We start from the raw sequence: 16,441 nt of genomic DNA, 5'->3' as shown, positions 1-16,441 counted from the left end.
TGGACACTGGAATGGGCTGCCTGGGGAGGTGGTGGAGTCGCCATCCCTGGAGCTGTTCAAGGCAGGATTGGACGTGGCACTTGGTGCCATGGTGTAGCCTTGAGCTCTGTGGTAAAGGGTTGGACTTGATGATCTGTGAGGTCTCTTCCAACCCTGATGGTACTGTGATACTGTGAGTCAGACTGAGAGAGATATGCTTGGCTGAGGGCAATGTAATTTCTAGCTAACTTTGTGACTACCTTCCTCTGGGAACAGCAGCACTGGTTTGGCCCTTGTAAAGCAGAAATTAATGAGTCTAAGTCCCTTGTTTTGAATGCCATAGATTGTGGCTGACTGAGAGTCCAACTTAGAAAAGCATTTAAGCCCATGCTTAGCATTAGCTGAGTGCTTAGTTCCTAAAAGTCTAACTGCAGGCCTTTTCTTAAGCACTTGCAAGAATTGTGATGATCATGAAGTCTACCATCTGACATCTGTGAAATGAATTGGTAGACTTGAGTCTTTTTCATAATGAACCAGTTTCCATCTCATAGAATTCTGTAATTGCAGATGGTATCAGTGGACACCTATGACAATCTCAGCAGAGATTGCAGCCCAGCATTCCTCATTATAGGATACGTGGACACTGAACTCCTCTCTACTCATGAGCATGGAGTTGATTCATTGACAGGGCGTTATCAGGAAAATTGCAGTGATGTGACTAGTGCTTCACTGTGGGTAAATGGAGTACCTCAACTCTTGGAGTTGACAATAGGCTCTTCTAAGAAATGATAATGCTGCGATTAAGACATAAAGCTGGGACTCAGCGCACCTGGGAATTCTTGTGTGACCCTGGCAACACACTTTTTGTTGTTTTTCACTTCTCTGCCTGAAAAGTTAGAATAATGCTGTTTCACTTTAGGGTGCTATTCATATTACTACTTATGAGCAATTCAGGAGGTAAAGTTTTAGAAGCACATAGTTGCATAAATGCTACTGCATTTTAAACGCATTCTGTTTGTATTTGCAAGGGCTTGTGCATAGCACCAGTGAAAACAAAACAGGCCAGTTTTAGTTTGCTTCCTAATTCTGCATGGAGGAAATCAACTTAAGGCACACAGACCAAAAAATCTTGCATAAAATTCATTCTATTATGAAGGAGACCCTAAAAAATAATGTGAAAGTAGAAATATTTTATTTCTTCTTTTTTGCTGGTTCTTTTGGACACTTAGATAATTTCTGTTCTGTCTGTGTACATTTTCATAAGTGTATTTTCTTGTTATGAAGAAAATCATATCATTCAAGTAGCTTTAGAGTATTTTTATTTCAACAGAAGCACCTGAATAATGTTTTAACAATACTTGGAAACAGACTGAAATAGTGAACCTCAACAGGTTTTAGAGCACTGGAACATATATCAAAAACATAAAGCTACAAAATCTTTAAGTAAGGTTTACTTGGGATGTGTGGCAGCTGTTTTCTCCTGTGATGCCATGGGCTGCTCAGATGCTCTTTAATCTGCACATCTTTGACATTGACCACAATGAGTCCTCCTGTGCATTTTGTCTGTTATGTGCCAGAAGTTAGCAAGCTGTCAGTTCACCAAACTATGGTAGCTAGAAAAAAGAGTAGAAAGTACTGAAAAAAAAAATAGCTGATATAAGAACACTTTAAAATAAGTGTCAGCTGGAGCTGTTAGCCTCTCAGTGTTTTTGAAAATCAAATCTTCCAGGTAACTAGCTCCAGGCTTCTCCTGTTGTTTATTTGGGGGTTGGGAGTGCTATCTGGTCTCTGTCTTGCTGGCTATCACAAGCTTTAATGCTTTCACAGAAATGATCATATCTTCTTCTAAACTTTTGTCTGTTGCACTGAAAAATGTGAAATGAGTTCTATCAGTAGTAAAAATGCTTGTGCTTCATTTATGTTACTACTAATGATGCTGCAGCAGGTCCTATGTAACAGCAGAACGAGCACAATTGCTGCGGCATACATAAAATCAGCCAGGTTGGAAGAGACCTCCAAGATCATCCAGTCCAACCTAGCACCCAGCCATATCCAGTCAACTAGACCATGGCACTAAGTGCCTCATTCAGTCTTTTCTTGAACACCTCCAGGGATGGTGCCTCCACCACCTCCCTAGGCAGCCCATTCCAATGCCAATCACTCTCTCTGTGAAGAACTTTCTCTTAACATCCAGCCTAGACCTACCTTGGCACAACTTGAGACTGTGTCCTGTTGTTCTATTGGTGGTTGCCTGGGAGAAGAGGCCACCCCCCACCTGGCTACAACCTCCCTTCAGGTAGTTGTAGACAGCAGTGAGGTCACCCCTGAGCCTCCTCTTCTCCAGGCTGCACATCCCCAGTTCCCTCAGCCTCTCCTCATATAGTTTGTGTTCCAGGCTCCTCACCAGCTTTGTCGCCCTTCTCTGGACACATTCCAGCACCTCAACATCTCTCTTGAATTGAGGAGCCCAGAACTAGACACAAGACTCAAGGTGTGGCCTGACCAGTGTTGAGTACAGGGGAAGAATAACCTCCCTCGTCCTGCTAGCCACACTGTTCCTCTAGCATCATGCTAGAGACAAGTATGCTAGGAACCATGATGTTTTGAAACCACTTGGCACTGTTTTGTTAACAGGCTTTTAAGCATTGTTTGGCTTCAGTTGTAGACAGATATGTGTAATAAATCTTTGAGCAAGTGCCATCAGAAGAGCTAAGTGGCATTTAAAATATATTAGAAAAATGTGATCGCTAATAACTTTTACAATATTCCCTCTTTTCCTAGTCAAAACTGGGCCTCAGGAGGGGAAAAAATAAGAAGAGTTAATGAAATGAACTGACAGGGTGACAGGGTTTGTTTACTAGTCCATCTTGAGTAGGATTCATGCTTCCCATGATTGACAGTCATTGCAAATTCTTTGGCTTTTTAAGACTTAAGGCGCCACGGTCTTGGGTGAACTTTAGTTCAGAATGGAGCTGTTTACAAGTGTGACCTTAGTTACTGCAGAATCACATGCTGTGTTTCACAGAACTCTTCTTGAATAGTATGGATTTGCAGTTCAAATGACAATAATTCATGTTAAATCATATTCTAAGTATTGTGAGCTCACTTTATTCCTCTGGAAGCTTTGTCACCCTGGCACCTGGAAGTGGACAAGGTAGCTGAATTGACTTTCCGTGGCTCACCTTGTCCAAACGTCTGCCCGCAGTATGTCACAAAAATCAGACTCTGCTGATCCAAAATGGACACAAAAATTCCCCTCTCTCTTCAGCCTTCACAGAATACACAGCCAGAAAATGTGCACTTAAACCTTATCAGCCTTCTAGTAGTCCTTGCTTCACTATTCTGAATATTTCTTAGTCAAGATCTCTCCCCTAGAGAGGTCAAGCCATAAATCAGTTCTATCTGTATCAGAACAATGTGCAGCAGACATGCCTTTGGGTGTGCAATTAAAGATTGCTTTGGCCTGTTTTCTGTTCATGTTTTGTATTTTCATAAGCTCACACGTAACTTGATGAGCACTGTCATTCTTTACATTTCTTCAGCATTACAGTTCTCAAGGCACTTGTCTCTCACTGAATGGCATTTCTGCGTATTTACTTTCTCCACAAGTGCTGGTATGCAGCAGCTCAAGTTGAATCTTGCATTGTTATTGTTATATTTACTTATGTTACATCCTGTTTTCCTTCATGATGATGTTAACACTTCCTTCCAATTTAATATTAACTCTTTTATGCTATCTAAAAGCTCCTGATGTCAACCTCCACTAACCAACAACTGAGGTAGTTTTGTCGAGAGAGTAGTACGGAATTTACTCACATCTTGAAAGAACAATTTTGCAGCCAACTGAAAGCAACTTGTGTTAAGGAACTTATGAGTACTTAGAGCTGCAGTGAAACCATTCCCTTTGCACTACCCATGCAGTCTTCTGCTTCCAGCGTTAAAAGGTTCTAGTCTGCACCTAGATAACACTGGAATCAGAAGCCAGCTCCTTTAAGTACTACTCTATCAGTTGCAATGAAAATACATTTCTGTCAGTAGAGTGGTCAATTACATGAACTACTCTCCCTTTGAAGATATGCTGGAAACATGCTGCTTCTACTCTTCACCAAAGGTGAATCACGAAGAGAAAACTTTGTCACAAACTCGACCCTTGAAAGTGATATAAAAGAGTTACCCATCCTTCCAGCCTCTACTTCCATCCTACCTCCCAGAACCATCATGTGCCCCCGCTTCACACTTCCTAAGCAGTGCTTGCATTACTGCTAAACCTGTGACATTCTCAGCTGAAAAATCAGCATCTTTTCTGACTGTTGTCATTTTGGGCATGATAAGCCTTGATGCTGTCAGTTCCTCAGGAGCTGTGAGGGGCCAGTGTCAGGAAAGGCCTCAGAGTTGTAACTGGACCACCTATTACCAGCTCTATTTCCTCCTTTTCCTAAGATGTTTGATCTCTCACACTGAGACTGAATTTTGAGATGGGAAATCTCATGTCAGAAGCATGGGAACTGCATCATTGATTTAGCTTCATCTGTTGCCATGTACCAGTTTGAGGACAGCTGTACCGGTCGCTGATCCTGTGTTGTGGTTGCACTTGTAAGGCTAAGGTGTCTAATTGGTTTATTTATTCCAAAACCCAGGTTGGTGTGACCTAGAGCATTCAGACTAAGTGATCATAGTTCTCCTTTCCAGCTGTAGAGCTACTGCAATAATATATTAATACTACTAGCCACCGGTGTTACATTTGACGCTGTAAAAACAATGAAATAGATCCCTCTCCACTGAAAACCTGTATAAGTTAAAGCCATAAAACCCCTTTCCCTTGTTTCCTTCTAAAGCCAGTTGCAGTGCTCTCTTTCTCTCAGTATACCAGCCTCTACCCTGCCTCTACCCTTTGACCAGATGCATGTCACTCCTCCAGTTTTCTTCCCTACATTCCCAAGCAGGTGAGAGGCAAAAGGGGAAATACCAACGGTATGTAGTGTCCAGATAAAAAGCTGCAAAATTAAGTTACAAAGCTCACCCTTTTCATCAAAAGCAGCCCAGCATATCTCCTTCTTCCTGACAGTTTATTACTCGTGTTCATACAAACAGGGCTTATTTCAAAGTCAGCAAAAGAGAGTGCACTGATTTCATCTCACGATTTGTATATTGAAATAGAACAAATTTCTGTTCTGATAAGACAGTACATTAATTGCTTACTTATTACACAAGCATTAGCTTTGTAATAGTCACCCTATAGACTCCTGACACCTTGCACGCTGAGAAGTCCTGTCCTTGAAGTTACTGTAGTGCACAAGGATCAGAACTTATCGCTGATGTTTTGTTACCAGCAGTGTCTCGGCAGAGGGTGACCTCCAGTACTGTCTCTAAACATTTTCAATTTATAGACTCAAGAATTTTTGCTGTCTTCACCTCTCATTCTTTTGAAGAGGTCAGCCCTTTACGGATTCACCACGAGAAAGAAGAATACCTTCTATGCTTCAAAACAGCTCAATAGGAATATAGGCACAATGAGCACACAACATACGATTCGCTTTATTATTTATAGGAGAAATTCGCATCGGTCTGAGCGTACGCAAGGCAGCTGCTGTCATTTGGCTATGAGCAGATGTTAGACCTCCGAAAGCTTTGCTGATAATTAAAATACTAACAGTTAGTGTTTTACCCCAGCTGCAGGTTCTGTTTACTGTAAATTTGATTTTAATGGTGCCTCTGTGCAGTTATTGAATAGAGGTTTGCTTTCTGCTATACATACAGAAGTGTCTACAATGAAGACAAATGGTTATTTCCCATAATTTACTCTGGAAATAGATGGATATTCACTGTAACACAGTTGAATTTATAAATGAAAAACAGATATGACTATCACATTGGAAGTGGTAGTTTCTTATTTTTTAACTAGCAAAAAGAACTAAGGAAACTTCACTATTTCTTGTTACTCCCGAGCATTTTCCCCTAAAATCTGCTGTGCTTTTCAAATGGGTTGAGACGTGCCCTCGAGCAAAGAACAGGTGCTCCTTTTTACTGAATGGGTGCATAAATCAGAAGAAATAAATACAGGGAATCACAATACCTGCATGTGATAGCTATACAGAAGAATGTAATTTCTGCTTGATCGTTTAATAACAGGATGCTTTATTTTAGGTATCCCTTACAAGTGTCTGTTCTCTTCATTGCATGGATGTACAACAGACATTAGGGCAGGCTAGCCACTTTCAGAATTGTTAATCCCAAGGGCCTGATTATGCAAACACAATGCATAATGCAAGCTACCATGTTTAGTCCCTTTGAGACTATTGAGGCTAACTATGGCAGTAAGCAGTACTCCTGGTAAATAAATGTTTATAAGACCAAGATCTAAATGTATATATTCTTGAAAAACAAAAACTCTTGCTGAGATAATAATGACAGAAGGGGGTTTTGGTTGTTGGGTTGGTTTTTTTTTTTGACAGAACAGTTACTATCTGGGGCTAGACCTATTTCAGAAATCCAGATCATTTTCCTTATGAGCAGAGCCTGTGGGTTGGTTTTTCCCCCTGATTTTCTTCTATTAGTGTTCACGCTATTTTATGTATTAACTTATGTGTTCTGTCTTCCTAGGAAGCAGAAATCTCTGATTTGACCAAGCACGACTGGTACCTCTTGATATTGGGATTCTCATTTAGAAGTGCTAAAAATGCACTTTCCAGTTGCGCTGCAGGGGATAAAACAGAAGAAGTGCATCGTGTCACATCAGTGTCAGTCGTTCCCAAACTGAGTGCCAGAGAAACCTTTGAAGCTGGACTGCTAGGCGATGTCCAGGCTGGCTATCCTCATCTCCAGCTGCTAAACTGCACTGGAAGAACAAACTAAAATAGCCCAAATACATTCCTAATGTCACTTGGTCATGTAGGTAATTGCTACGTGTGCCACAGGGAGGTTTTTGCTTTGCACATAGGTGCTGAGAAGACAAGCCTGCATGGTGGCAAGCAAGTAAAGAGGAAAAGTGGTCTACAAGAAAATCAGTTACTGTGCAGTGGTGGGTGCTGGCTGGGCAGCAGTAAAATCTGCACATTGACACTGTAGATGTTTGCCATGATCAGTGAGAGTTTCAGTATGTATATTTTTTATTTGCAGAGCTTCTGTACCACTGGGTTCTATAGTGTTCATTTTTGACCTTGAGTACAGGAAAAGAGAAACTGAATTTTTTCACAGAGAAGGCCTTTTCCCAAAGGTTAATTGAACACTGGAGGGAAACTAAACTGAACCAAACAAACTGCCTAAGCACCCTAACTGAAAGGCTCAGGTATTTGTTTTGCTGGTTGACTTTAATTTTGGTTCTTTTTGTTGCTGTTGTCGGAGTCCTCTAAGGTGTGGGAGGTGAAAATAATAACCACCAAATTTGAATCTGTTTTTTGACAGAAAATACAGAAAACAGTCTGTTTTTTGGCAGAAAATACAGAAAAAATACCACCCCCCCCCATTTTATATTTTAAGGAAGCTAAAAGGACATTTGTGGCTTTGTTCAAGATACCTGAAAGGTTAAAACTCCATCCTTTGCTCAAACCATTCTTACAAGACCTTGAAGTTTCTAAACATGATTGAGTGGTTAAGGACAAATCTGGAAGCCAAGGATATTTTGAGCTTCAGCACTGAAACATGGCATCACTGTTTTTTTAAGTATAAAATGCACTATGAACATCATTTGGGAATTGGTTTTGTTGTGTAATTTTGTTTATACAGGGAAAAAAAACCCTTGCTGCATTGGTATCTCTTTAGATTTATGTACTTTGTGTCAATAGTAGGGTTTTTTATGTCTCTTAGGGAGCTGGTTCAGTGCCCTATAGGTATACTTATTTGTACTGCTTTACAAATATTTGCTGCCTTTGTGGACATAATAATTCTGACAGAGCCATTTTGGGTTGCTGATTTATTTCACTTCTTGTTTTGACCCATCCTATTTTCTTTCCTTCAGCAGAAGACACAAATGAGCCTTCACAACCTCTCATTTAGTAGCTTGACTAGCTGTTTTTAGAAAATGCTGGCCCAGGCACTGCTTGCACATAAAAACCTTACAAATGACAAAGAATCGTTCTGACTGTGGTTAAGTAACACAGACTTGAAAAATGTGGCTTGTTATGACCTCCAAAAACTGAGGAAATCCCACAGATACAACATTATGCCACAGTTCTTAAACTGCACTTAATTAATTAGAGATCCTTATAAAAACAATAATAAAACAAAAAGAAAAAGAAGAAGAAAAAAAAAAGAAAAAAGGAAGGAGAAAGAGCAGAATCTTGGAGCTTGATCAAGACCTAAATTATTCCTTTATGAATGTGAGTGGTGGACTCTCTGTATCGTTCAAAATATTGTACTGCCTTGTGCAGACATCAAGCAATTGCTCGTTTGGGTGATGTCCAATCTAAATTGAAGTTTTTGTCTCTTTTTAATTCCTTGAAGGTTGTGTTTATTTGAAGGAAAAGAAGTTTCTTTGCATTATTTAATATTCATTGAATTTTAATGGACACCAGGTTTTCCCACGTGTCGATAAGTAACATTCCTAATCACCAAAGTATGAAAAATTAAGTGTTGCTGAATAAGGGGCTATAAATCAGGCCTCCTGGAACTTTTTGAGGAAGAGGGAAAATAGCTGGTTCAAGCTTGCTGTGTAAATGCAGATCATTTCCGTAGCTGTAATAGATTATTTCATTTATGACTTACAGCTTTGTTCTAAAGGTGCTCCTCGTGAAGGATGTCCTCAGCCCAGCCTCACCGTGCACAACCGCTTGCTACAACTTTTGGGGAAGGGTTAGAATTCTAAAGAGGCTGCTGGCTGAGAGCAAAGTGGTGCTTTACATATAATATTAGCCCAGACTTTCCTAACACATTACGCATTTCTTTCTGAGACAAGTCTCCTTAATGCCATCTTTATCTGCTACACGATGCATGAAATCTACTTTCTCTTTTAGAACTGCGGCTGACCCCCGACCCCGCAAGTGATGCCACAATGTGACCTTTCTATTGTCATCAGCTTTCATTCTCCTGAAAATTCTATGAATTTTTATTACAAGTTTTTTTAAACCAAGCTGAGGCTTCAACAAATTACTTGACACAGATGAGATGAAGTTGTTGAAGTAGTGTTAGATAAGTTTTACAGCCAGCATGTGTGCTGCTGAACAGTACAAAGCCAGTGTCCTACAATGTCATACACCAGTAACTGCTGAGCCTACTATTGGATAAATACATCATTTTATGGAACATTGATTGTTCTATAAACCCAATGGAGTATTATGCTCTATGATCAAACCATTTAGATTGTGTGTAGAGCACAGAAAATGCCATATTCAGGATGGTACTAAAAGTGCCATTTGTGTATTTTATGGATGTCATTACAGGGGAAACTTCTCTCTGTAGGCCCTGTTTACTGCAAAATTTTTTAGTCTGTAATGACATTTTTCATTCACAACGTATGCCTTCAAGAGAGGGGGCCCTTGTTTTATTTGTTTCATTCGGGTTTACTGCACAAATCCTGTACATTTTAATTAAATGTAAGCTTAACAAAAGAATAAGGTATTTATTCTGCGGGGGAACAAATGATGACAGTTACACAGACACACAAAAGAAAGGCAGGTATTGGGTGAAACAGAGGGGGAAAGGTACCAAGCTCTGTTTGTGGTTTCCCAGAAGCACATTAGACATCAAAGCATTTCTTTTAGCCCTATTCCAGGACTTTGTGGTCTCTGAGAATTAACATAACCTGCGAATGTGGATTTAACGTCTTAAAAAAATCCTGACCTTTTCACATGAAAAACTAACAGTCGCTCAGGACTCCAACTGATAAATAATGGCTCTGCTGAAATGATAGACTTCTTGGAAGGAAACCAATTCTGTGATCATTGCACCCCTAGATATGAAACACCTCTTTACAAATTGTCCAAATATGAGTTCTCATACCATTATATTTTGTCATTTTAATGCCTATTTGTGTGTCTTTAAAACCGGCAATGACGTGCAATCAGCAACAAGTCCGCGTTTCCCAATATTAATGCAGGCTTGTATTGCAGCCTATGTTTGCCATGTCAGCCAACACTTACCCTTCTCTTTGCCCCTTTTTTAAAGGGGGGGGGCGCAAGAGGCAGGCTGGATTCGGTAGGACAGTGTGATTTGTTGCTACATACAGTCCAATAATGCGACGTGTTCCTTAAATGCAGAAAAATCCCTACGAGTGTTGTGTTGGGTAGCAGTGCTCTGCTATAGAAATGTGCTGTTCCAAAGCTGCAATAGCAGCTAAGCCTCAAAATATGTTTTCTAAATATCTTCCTTTCTTGGCTTTTCGCTGTTGCAACAAAAGAGAACCAGTAAAATCTGCAAATTTGTATTTACCATGAAAAATCACTAAAATTGGAGTTGATGTTCCCAGCAAATTCTTGGTCGTAGCCCAGTTAAAATTTAAAGTTACAGTAGATTCACATTAGTTTAAATGACACTTGAACTTCTACACAGCTCAACATTAATTCATTATAGTTGAAATGGAAGAATCTTCAGTGGGTGAATCTTTTACAATCTGATTGAGGCTGTTACATTTTATAGGAGCCATTTTTCAAAGCAGTACTGACAGCACTCGAAGTTATTAAATTGCTGAATCAAAAGATGGACCTGCAATCGCATTTATGAACTGTGATGGAATAGCTGGGGTTGCACTGAGCTGAGGTTAAGATGTTGGTGTAGTTAAGCTTCATCACACCCCTTAGTGACAGCAGTATTTACCCATGTAGTTTACTTTAATGGTCAGGAAGTGGCTTAACTCACCTCTGGATTCAAATAGATTAAGTAAGCAGTCAGAATGGCATAATTATCAGCGCTGCAAGGGATTCGCCGGGTAGCTCGTCACCCAGGAGACTTCCCATTCAATTGCACAGTAAAGACTGGAGTTGCATAGATTCACAGCTACAGCATTTATTTGAGGAGATGAAAACAGAATGATTTTCCTTTTTCTTTTCCCTTCCTCAGACTGGAGCTTCTCCTCAGCATAGCGATGCTCTGCCCCATACATAAATTATCGTGATCTTAGGGGAAAGATGTCATGATTTTGCTGTGTGCCTGTGAAAATTATGATCATGGAGCTATTTTGATTTTGAAATCCAGTGGAAAATGCATGATTTGTAGAGTTATTTTGATTTTTTTGTGCCACATCACTGCCAGCCTTCTCTTTTATCATGTCAACAAAGCAAAATTCCTGAGAGAATTAATTACTTCTGCTCTATTATAAAACGTGGAGGAGCTAAGATAATTGTCATTTTATGTTGATTTTCCCTTCCTATTTTTCTGCTCATTGGGGGGTCTTGTGAATGTCAGTGCCTACAGAGAGCACAGAAAAGTTAGGGATATGAACCAGTTGTACCACAGTAAGCTTCCTTCTTACCTGTGCCTGACAAAATGTACTTCAGTTGCATGTGCCAGATTTATCACGCAGCGTCACTTGGAAACACTCTGTTGGTTTAAATTGTTAATTTTCATTTCCAAAGATAGCCTGCACAGGAGAAAGTTGTATGACATTAGTTTAGACTTGTGAAGCTCATTTGCAACCTTTCAGCTTAATAAAAATTGCTTCCTGTGATCCACAATACAGTTTTCCGTCAGAAGCTTTTTAACAAGAGAAGGCTAGACAGACAGACAGACACATGCTAACAAAAGCTCAGGTTTTTGAAGCCTTGGTGTTACCTGTGAATATTAACTTGATATGCACCGTAGCATAACAAGTTACTAGAGGCTGCAAGAAGCCAACTACTCATTCTCAAAGTAACAAAGTTTCTAAGTGTGAACTTACCTTCAAACAAAGGATCTCTGGTTTTTAGAGCCCAGTTTAGTTCTCTGTGAGGTCAGGGCCTGACAGCTCTATGCTTTGGGTGAAAAGGCCAACTTCTTGGTCTTTTGAGTTCAATGGAGCATGTTGCTCACTGAAAGTGTCTTGCAGAGTTGGTTTAGATTGGGCATTAGGAAAAATTTCTTCACCAAAAGAGTTGTCAAGCATGGAACAGGCTGCCCAGAGAAGTGCTTGAGTCACCGTCTCTGGAGGTATTTAAAAGATGCCTACATATGGTGCTTAGGTTAACAGTTGGATTTGATGATCATTTCTGTGATGGTCTTTATTGACCTAAACAGTTCTATGACAGCACAATGTTAGTCTGAAATTTGACTGTAAGAGTCATTTTTTTCCTTGCTTCTTTTAACTCAGACAATACACCATTGCTTGCTTCATCTCAAACAAGCAGTGGCTTATCTGTGTGTATTAGTGGTAAGATGCTACACCTGTTATTCCTAAGTGAATTTAGTTTGTGTAGGTGAATTTAAGCTAGACCATGGGTGTGGAGCAGCATGGACGCAATCAGTTTTCCTAAGGCACATCTAGCACTAGACAGTCACCTTGCTCCAAGTGTCCAGGACCCACTCTTCTCTCTGTGTGCAGTGCTCCCAGCACCTGCAGGGGCTGCAGGGAGCCTTCAGGATGACACTGCCATGGGAAGACAGCGAATACTAGAGCTGTTCTGCCATGGACAATATGGAGCTTGTCACAGGGTGCTCTCAGTTATGCCTTCCCAAAAGCCTGAGTCCATGCATTAAGGATTGAGAGCTTGGCTTTCACAGCTGTGAGCACCACCTGATTTGCTGAAACTTTATTGTTAGTGATGAGAACTGAGAAGGAAACCTTCAGTGACCCAAAACCAGAGTGAGTGGCAGAGCAAGCAGTCAGAATGTGGAGGTTACAGGGATTTTAATCTGTGAATTGATTTCATGTAGAAGTACTTAAAAAGCGTAATTGAGATTTCTCTAGATTATATTTTAGAGAATATCCTGCTTAGGGTAAGAAAACTCCTGAGTGTTTTCTACAGGTGACTAGGCTAGTGACTGAGTCAGTCGGGTGTGCTGGAGAAGGTGGGAAGTGAAGAGGAAGACAAAGGCATCAAAATGACAGCATGGCAATTAACTCACCAACAAAAGCAGGGTATTAAGAAGATCAGCCAGTTTTCCACACAGAGATATGTTTAATGCAATATACAACCCTAAAATTCACTACCGAAGTACTTAAGTGTCACCAGTAGGATCTTCTAGAACAGAAGTGTTAAAGGCTTTTAATCCTATACTGTATTTATTTGGGTTTTTCAAGACAGCATATTTTTAAGAACGCATTTAAATTGTTAGTAGGCTGCAGAATTGTTAAACTCAGCAATTATTTCAACCTGTAAATATGTTATTTGGAAAGCATGCAAATTGTTTTTGTTCACTTGATTATTTTGTCTGTGTTTTCTGCCAGGGAAATCCAAAAATTGTCAAGGAATTCTTCTCCTTTTGTGCTACAGCTTGCTAAAGTAATGAACTGGTATTTGCCATGATACCTTGTTAACGGTGTATTTTGTCTCGTAGGCATCGTGTCCAAGTCCTATGAGTGCCGACTGAAGGGACAAGGAGCAACCTTTGTGGAAACTACAAGTCCTTTTACTGCAGCATCACTGGGAGAGGTTTCTCCCATTAAAGAGAAGGTCTTTCAGGGCAGCAGAAGACAGCCACAGTCACCTGAAGAAGTCCAGCAAGTTATCATTATTCAAGGCTATGACGGTGACTTTGCAATTGACGCCTCTGTGGAAGAAACAGCAGCGGCTACCCTTCAGACTCTAGCAATGGCTGGTCAGATGGCCAGGGTGGTCCATATTACAGAAGATGGGCAAGTCATAGCCACCAATCAAAACAGCTCACATGTGAGTAGTATGGTTCCAGGGCAGATCCTTACAGAGCAGTTAGCAGATGGCGCAACGCAGGTGGTAGTGGTTGAAGGAACAGGAACCGATACGGAGGAGGCCGTTCAGATAGATGCAGTTCCTGACTCCAGTAGTACTGTACTGCAGCAGATAATGCAGCAAGAGGTTCTAGAAGCGTCCGAAGCTACGGTCCATCCTCCGGACTCCTCCTCAGCGTTAGATGCCCTGCTTTGTGCTGTAACAGAGCTGGGTGAAGTGGAGAACAAATCTGGACTCCTTGAGAGAAGCAGGTCTAGTCGCAAAGATTTCCTGCAAATGCCAAACCCGGAGCCGCCCAGCGATCCCAGTGATGCAGAGGGACAAGAAATACAAATGTTTCATGAAGTTCAAGAGGCTCAGGAAGACGCCGAACCTATGGAAGTAGTGACGCAGGTCGTGCACCCATCGGCTATAATTGCATCTCAGGAGAGAGCTCAGGCTGCTCTCAAGAAAATGGTCCAAGGAGTGTTACAGTTTGCCGTGTGTGATACGGCTGCAGCCGACCAGCTGATGAAAGAAGGTGTCACTCAGGTCATCGTAAATGAAGAAGGGACTGTGCATATGGTAGCTAGAGAAGGCTCTCAGATAATTATGCAGGAAGGTGGTAGCCACGCGCTCAGCGTTCAGAGCGAGCACATGGATTTAGTTGAGTCGAACGGGGAGATATCGCAGATTATTGTCACAGAAGAAATAGCACAAGCCATGGTTCAGGGCTCTGACGGTGACTTCTCTGAAGGTGCAACCCACTACATTGTCACAGAATTGCCACCAGACATGCAGGAAGAACCTAGCATGTACTCTCATGCTGTGATAGAGACAGCTGGGTCTCAAGAGATTTTGCAGGCTGGTGCTGCGATAAAAGCAGAACCAATATCCTCTGATAGAGCAGGAGAGCAGTTAACAAGCATTGTCATTTATGATGGCTCACAAGTAATTCAAGGCCAGAGAGAGGATAACGAAGGATAAGAAGCATAAAGAACTTAATCTCCTAGGCTTGATGCAGGGCAAAGCTGGAAATTACCAGATCCACGGAGGCACGCTCTTCCTGGAATGTTTTCTGTAAAACCTTCTCAACACAACAACCTCCTGGTCAGGTACACACTGTGTGGGAGTTGAGGGTCAGCTCTGAGGAGGAGTTCACTGAAATGGATAGTACAATCTTGTTACGATAGCTCTAAGAATCACTCTAAACCAAGAATATTAGGGTATAAAAGAGGGTAAAAAGCTGACGTCCCCTCCCTCCTCCAATAGGTATTGTTCTGTTCACTGCTTCGTTTCTTGTTGGGTGTTTCTTTTTAAATGTGGGGGTTGTTGGTTCTTTTCTTCAATCTCAGGGTAATGCCCTGCCTTCTGTGATTTTTGTCTAATGTAATTGCAGGAATAAAATAATTGCAATTTCAGGAACAGATAAATAAGCAAAAAATCCAAAGCCCACAATAAAAAAGTGAACAGGTAAGCTTGTGTGCTCTAATTGGTGCCCTCCTTCATTTCAAAGAGGAACAGGTGACAATTTGCTTTCTAGAATCTTATTTTAAAACATCCCTGGCTAAAAATATGTCCTCAAAAGTAAGTGTTTGGGGTTTGGTTTTTTTTTGCATCTAAAGTCAAATATTTCGCAGTAGCTCAGTCTTTTGTGGTATCATGTAGGACTTTCTCTAAAGAGCTCACAAAATAAACAACCCCCAACCCAAAAACTACACTTCAAAAAAATCCTTGATTATACAGATTCAGGAAGAAGAATTTGATGCCTGTAACTTCCATTTAATTTTAGATGAGAGTCCTACATAAGAAACATGCTTTTTTTGGGGGAGGAAAAAAATATTGTCACTGTCAGTGTTTCGCTTCCCTTATAAATAGTGCTTCGTATAAATACCTTTTTGCAGTTAATTTTGTGAGTGACTTCTGAAATGTTATGGGTTTATTTTAAAGAAACTTCTGACATTGACATTAACAAGTAGAAAAAAAAACAAACAAAAGACAAAAAGGTGACCTTGTATTTCTTGTGTAGTCCAGGATGTCACTTATTTACTTGTGGATATACTGCAATTGGTCAATGCCAAGTTTGTGTTGAAAATATTTGTTTCATGATACAACTGCTTTTGTTTCTTTGGGGGAGGAAAAAAAAAAAGAGACAAGAAAAGGAAAAAAAAAAGTGTAAAATATAAACTGGCAAGGTTTGGGGATTTTTATTTCTCTCTCTTTTCTTTTTTTTTTTGTCTTTCAAATAAAGTGTTAGCATTAAAATGAAGCGTCGTGATTTTTAATATTAAGCAATAAACAGAACTGGCATTCAGCAGGAGCAAACAAATGCTATCTGGTTATGTCTGTGCATTTTCTCTTTTCCTTTCTCTAGCTCACTAGATAGATAAAGATAAAAGAATCTAATTTCTGAAGTGTGCCTCATGCATGCTTAATATAATTGTGTAAGTGTTTAGGGTATAAGCCATGCTGACTCTAGAGATAACTGGGTTTCCTATCATGTTTAATATCTTAAAATTATCAACTGCAAGAAAGTTGGGGTGAGGTAAAACAATAGTTCCTTCCAGAGGCAACTGTTTAAAAATGTATTTCCTGATAGAGCTGCTGAGAAAAGGTGCCTCATTCTGGGGCTGCAAGATCCTGCTGTCTTTTCATCTCTTTTTATTATTAGCTTTTAGATTTTGTTATTTTCCAGGAATTAAGGTTGTGTC

General features: G+C 40.4%; 1 protein-coding gene across 2 annotated transcripts in view; it reads left to right on the top strand.

The window, feature by feature from the left end:
* ZNF407 (zinc finger protein 407) overlaps nucleotides 1-16,059 on the top strand; it is a 393,020-nt gene extending 376,961 nt beyond the window's left edge. Inside the window, exon 9 of one of the 2 annotated variants that reach the window (XM_064150138.1) lies at nucleotides 13,381-16,059. In XM_064150138.1, coding sequence (XP_064006208.1) covers nucleotides 13,381-14,717 — 1,337 coding nt within the window. In that variant the 3' untranslated portion in view covers nucleotides 14,718-16,059. Of the gene's footprint in view, nucleotides 1-6,579; nucleotides 6,896-13,380 lie in introns of those variants that run through there. The other variant, XM_064150148.1, reaches the window with a different exon arrangement.
* The last annotated feature ends 382 nt before the right edge of the window (nucleotides 16,060-16,441 follow it).

The sequence above is a fragment of the Pogoniulus pusillus genome, chromosome 10 (assembly GCF_015220805.1).
Source record: "Pogoniulus pusillus isolate bPogPus1 chromosome 10, bPogPus1.pri, whole genome shotgun sequence".
NCBI classification, from domain to species: domain Eukaryota; kingdom Metazoa; phylum Chordata; class Aves; order Piciformes; family Lybiidae; genus Pogoniulus; species Pogoniulus pusillus.
This window is presented reverse-complemented; position numbering and strand designations above follow the sequence as displayed.